Source organism: Bison bison, unplaced genomic scaffold (assembly GCF_000754665.1).
Source record: "Bison bison bison isolate TAMUID 2011002044 unplaced genomic scaffold, Bison_UMD1.0 scf7180017864105, whole genome shotgun sequence".
NCBI lineage: Eukaryota > Metazoa > Chordata > Mammalia > Artiodactyla > Bovidae > Bison > Bison bison.
The window spans coordinates 203463-209462 of record NW_011494677.1 but is presented as its reverse complement, the minus strand read 5'-3'; the positions used below and the strand labels follow the sequence as shown (position 1 = coordinate 209462).

The 6000-nt window shown below is 37.2% G+C and overlaps 1 protein-coding gene across 1 annotated transcript in view; it reads left to right on the top strand.

Moving 5' to 3' along the window:
* ADAM9 (ADAM metallopeptidase domain 9) overlaps positions 1–6000 on the top strand; it is a 92986-nt gene that overhangs the window by 64812 nt on the left and 22174 nt on the right. The window contains exon 16 of the mRNA XM_010838755.1: positions 4907–5090. Coding sequence (XP_010837057.1) covers positions 4907–5090 — 184 coding nt within the window. The remainder of the gene's footprint in view (positions 1–4906; positions 5091–6000) is intronic.

The following is a 6000-nucleotide window of genomic DNA, read 5'->3' as shown; positions in this document are numbered from 1 at the left end:
ACTCAATATGCCAGCAAATTTGGAAAACTCAGCAGTGGCCACAGGACTGGAAAAGGTCAGTTTTCATTCCAATCCCAAAGAAAGGCAATGCCAAAGAATGCTCAAACTACTGCACAATTGCACTCATCTCACATGCTAGTAAAGTAATGCTCAAAATTCTCCAAGCCAGGCTTCAGCAATACGTGAACTGTGAGCTTTCAGATGTTCAAGCTGGATTTAGAAAGGCAGAGGAACCAGAAATCAAATTGCCAACATCCACTGGATCATCGAAAAAGCAAGAGAGTTCCAGAAAAACATCTATTTCTGCTTTATTGACTGTGCCAAAGCCTTTTGACTGTGTGGATCACAATAACTGTGGACAATTCTGAAAGAGATGGGAATACCAGACCACTTGCCCTGCCTCTTGAGAAATCTGTATGCAGGTCAGGAAGCAACAGTTAGAACTGGACATGAAACAACAGGCTGGTTCCAAATAGGAAAAGGAGTACGTCAAGGCTATATATTGTCGCCCTGCTTATTTAACTTATATGCAGAGTACATCATGAGAAACGCTGGGCTGGAGGAAGCACAAGCTGGAATCAAGATTGCCGGGAGAAATATCAATAACGTCAGATATGCAGATGACACCACCCTTATGGCAGAAAGTGAAGAAGAACTAGAGTCTCTTGATGAACATGAAAGAGGAGAGTGAAAAGTTGGCTTAAAGCTTAACATTTGGAAAACTAAGACCATGGCATCTGGTCCCATCACTTCATGGGAAATAGATGGGGAAACAGTGGAAACAGTGTCAGACTTTATTTTTTTGGGCTCCAAAATACTGCAGATGGTGATTGCAGCCATGAAATTAAAAGACGCTTACTCCTTGGAAGGAAACTTATGACCAACCTAGACAACATATTCAAAAGCAGAGACATTACTTTGCCAACAAAGGCCCGTCTATTCAAGGCTATGGTTTTTCCAGTGGTCATGTATGGATGTGAGAGTTGGACTGTGAAGAAAGCTGAGTGCTGAAGAATTGATGCTTTTGAACTGTGGTGTTGGAGAAGACTCTTGAGAGTCCCTTGGACTGCAAGGAGATCCAACCAGTCCATCCTAAAGGAGATCAGTCCTGGGTGTTCATTGGAAGGACTGATGTTGAAGCTGAAACTTCAATACTTTGGCCACCTGATGCGAAGAGTTGACTTTTTGGAAAACACCCTGATGTGGGAAAGATTGAGGGCAGGAGAAGGGGATGACAGAGGATGAGATGGTTGGATGCATCACTGACTCAGTGGACATGGTTTTGGGTGGACTCTGGGAGTTGGTGATGGACAGGGAGGCCTGGCATGCTGTGGTTCATGGGGTCGCAAAGAATCGGACATGACTGAGCGACTAAATGAATTGAACCAAGACTTCCTCAACTTCCTTTCCAGGGTCAGATGTCCCTCTTACAGATGTGCTTAATGCCATGTGCTTTAAAGAAAATATTAGTCAATTTATGTTGTTCTAATTCATTACAAATTAATTATTCATAGAAACTATTTCATAGAGTATTTACAATATATCTTTCTTGATATAAAAAACAGAGTAGGTTGAAAGAAGTTAGCAAAACAAAGTATTTCAAAAGAGGGTATATGACTATCTTGAGTAGTCTCAAAACTAGCTGTAGCACTCTTTTTCTGGGGAATTTTTTTGTATATTTAAATGGCATGGGAAGGCTTTATTGCCTTACTATTGCCTTAACAAGAACAATCATTTAAAAATGATACTGCTTTAGAATAAGATAGATGCTGTAATAGGTAATTTTCTAGATAAAGGGAAAGTCAGATACAAAACCAGTCATAAGCACAGCACTTTCAAGATTCTTTTATGATGTTTAAGAAAAACCAAGGAAGACTCTTTTGTGTACTTTGGGGAGTTTGATCTATCTTGACTAACATAATTAGGCTAAATCAAAATGAGGAAAGTAGCAATTTGAAAGTTGAAGGAAGGGTGACTAGGTTAAAAAGTTGCATGCTTCTTTTTCTTTGAATTTGATATATTGTGTTTTCCTTATTGTTCAGTTCTTAATATTTTCTTAGTTACATTGTGATTTCTCCTTTGACTCATGAGTTATTAAAAATGTATTGCCCATTTCCAAGTATTTGGGAGTATTCTGGTTTTCTGTTTGTTTTTGGTTTTTAGTTTACTTCCATTGAGAACATACTTTGTATAATTTCAGTTCTTTTCAATTTGTTAGGATGTGAATTACTGTCCAGCATATGGTCTGTTTTGGTCAATGTTCCATGTCAATTAAAAAGCAGAGTATTCTGCTGCTATTGGATATATTGTTCCATAAATGTCAAGTTAATTAATTGTCATATTCAAATCTTCTATATTCTGGGTGTATGTGTGTATTTATCTGTCTCCCCTTCAGTTTCTGAAAGGGATATGTGCAGATCTCCAGCTATGATTATGAAGTTGTCTACTTCTTTTAGTTCTGTATATTCTTCTTGTATGTGTTTTAAAGTGTGTTCTTTGGTGCTTATATTATTAGGTGCATACACATTTAGGATTGTTATATGTCTTCTGAAGGAACTGAATCTTTTATTATTACCAAAGTCTCTACTTTGGAATTTTTATTTTTGGCAGTATTTGTCACATAAACATTTTATTTGCTTATATGACTATTTGCCTGAAACAGTTTTTCTATTGGTGCTTGTGATATAAATTTAAATGAATATAACAGTAAACATCTCTTAGCTTTATTGGCTGTTTGCATTTCTTATTTTGTGAATTGCATATTTATATCTTTGCTATTATTTTTCTGTTGAAGTTACTATCCATTTAATGATTTGTGATCGATTTTTAAAAATATATTAAGAGTATTTATTTTTCTTTTTTAAAAAAATTATTTTTTATTGAAGGATAATTGCTTTACAGCAATTACAGAATTTTGTTGTTTTCTACCAAACCTCAATCAGCCATTTTGTTTTTAATATGTCACCAAGACTATACATGAAACATTGAATACATTATAGAAAAATGAATTTTGGTAGGTTCCAGTAGATGCTAACCAAGATCTGTTTTATTCTATGCTTTGTTTTAGAGGTTTTCATAACTAATTTCAACTAACTCTGTGACACTGGGGCTTCCCTGGTGGCTCAGATGGTGAAGAATATGCCTCCTATGCAGGAGACCTGGGTTTGATCCCTGGGTCGGGAAGATCCCCTGAAGAAGGGCATGGCAACCCACTCCAGTATTCTTGCCTGGAGACTTCCATGGTCTGAGAAACCTGGCAGGCTACATAGTTCATAGGGTTGCAAAGAGTTGGGCACGACTGAAGCAACTTAGTATGCATGCTTGTATGTGACATAGGCATCATTATATAGCTCTTGTTTTTCAGATGAAGAAACTGAACTTCAGAAAGTTTAAGCATTTCACTCAGATTGCCTCGTAAGTAAATGGTGACGTAGGAATGAACATAGGGACTTTCCTGGTGGTCCAGTGGCTAAGACTCTCTGCTCTCAATGCAGGGGGCCTGGGTTCAATCCTTGGTCAGGGAACTAGATACTGCATATCAGAATTAAAGATCCCAAGTGCTGCAACTGAGACCTGGTGCAGCCAAATAAATAATTAATTTTAAAAAAAGAATAAATGTCAAGTTGGGACAAAAGAACTTAACTCTTAAGTGCAGGATGGAAGGAAAAGCAGGCTTAATAGCAGCATGTGCAAAAAGCAAATAGAGGTTTTAGCTAAGGATAAATTCAAGGACATCAGTAATATAATGTAGTTTCCATAAGAGCTACTGTCATCCTGGGTTTCATAGAAGTATAATATCTCAGTGAAGTAAATGACAGTTCATCTTGTTCTTTGCTAATCAGACTGTAACTAAAGTTTCCTGTTTCACTCCGAGCACTGAGGTTCAATAGGTAGTGAGACAAAGTGGAACATATTTAAGAGGGGAGCTTCCTTGTTGCATGAGAAATAATTGTAGAATATTTCCCTGGTGAAGTAAGTCATTTGGACCTGCATGACAGTTGTCCTAAAAGGTTGCCATGTAGAGGAAAGAAAAGATATTATCTGTGTGGTCTCATGTTGACCATCTGGGACCAATGAGGAAAAGTTATAGAGAGAAAGATGTTAACTCAGGAAGTAAAAGAATGTTATGATAGTTAGTGTGAGAATATTTAGGAGGTGATGAATTAGAGGAATTGAAAAATCATATCCTACAATGACTTGGTCGTGATATCATAGGGGAGATTTAATAGGGAAGGTGCTTAGATCAAAAGACAAGCCATTAAAAAGGAAATTTCAGTGCAGCATCTTAAGAGTTGATGTTAGGGATACTTAATGTATCATGAAGGGATATAGGAAGAACATTAACTCACACACCCTTGGTAATAGGAATTGTAGTCAAGGAGGTCTTTGTAGAGTTCTAATACTGAATTAGTGAATTAATGAACTAATGAATTGAGTCTTTCAGTAAGTAAGAGTTAGCTAAGTGAAGAGAGATTGAGTTCCTTCAAGCTTGTTTAACATTACAAAATCTGACTCCTCTTTATTATAACTCAATAAAAAGACACCATTGAATTTCAGTATAGTTCTGTTATTTTCTATGTAAAAGCATTTATAAAATTATATCACATTTAAAAGCAACTACATTAGTTAGACTTTTTTGAGCCCTAAGCAGATAGTGAAGAGGGATTCTTAGGTGTCCGCATCATCACCCCCGGTACCCTAGGAATTTGCGTCTTTACATGCACTTACATCTTCTCTTTGCCATATTGAAAGAGAGCTACTTTGATCTCTGTTGCTGTCACACACTTTCTCTGTTGAGATTCCCTTCAGCTAAATAGAAATAAACTCTCTGTACAAAAATACATAATTTTTCTTTTGTAAGTACACCAGATGCATTGTAGTTTGCACTATTTCTCTTTCTTTCCAGGAATGCTTTGTGTGGAAAGCTTCAGTGTGAGAATGTACAACAATTGCCTGTATTCGGGGTTGTGCCTGCTATCATTCAGACTCCTGGAAAAGGCACCAAGTGCTGGGGTGTGGACTTCCAGCTTGGATCCGATGTTCCAGATCCTGGCATGGTGAATGAAGGCACCAGCTGTGATGTTGGAAAGGTAATAAAAATGTTTTTTAAAACAAATAAAAAATTTAAGAATTAAAAATAAAATCATTATACAAAGTGAGTGGTTCTTTTCTGGTTATAAAAGAAATCTCTACTCATTGTGGAGATTTGGAAAAACAGAAAGCCACCAAGAATAAAATTAAGAATGGCTATACCTCCTGATGATTTATAGCCATATAAAGCTTTCTTTTCATTTAAAATTTTTATTGGAATATAGTTGGTTTACAGTTGTGTTAGTTTCATGTAATGGTTTCTTTAACTACGGAAATGATCAGTTTTTGTAATGGTCACTGAGTTGGAATATTCATTATCTGCATCTAATTTGGTAGTTTCTACAATTTCATTAAAGAAACTTCTATATCCATAAAAAGAAGCTATAATTCTGTTACTCTGATTTCTTTCTTAGAGTCATGTATTATAACCTGTTGTTTCTGTGTTGTAATATACTGGGCACCTCCCCCCCCCCCACCGCCCTCCCCACCCCCTTTCAATGTGCTGTAGTTTATTAGTCAGGGTACTACTTGCTGGGACATTTAGGGGATTTTCAGGAGTGTGTGTGTGTATGTGTACATGCGTACGTGACTATACTATAAGTGTTGTAATGCTTGTCCTCCCCACGCTTCCTGCTACTCTGACCACAGCTGTTTGGATCAGATGTGAGCCAAGAGTTAGCTGCTGAGTTACTACCAGTGGTTCTGGATGAGATGAGCTAGGCCTAACTCCATTTGTGGGGGGAATACATAAGTAAAGAAAGGCAGTTAAGAGTAGAGCTGAAACTGAGAAGTCTCTGAGGGATGCCATAATGTAGGAGTAGGGCTAGAAGGGTGATAGCAAGCTTAAGCTATATAGGAGAGATCTAAGGGTGCAGGATTGTTGAACAAGTTGAAGAAACCAACTCAGGA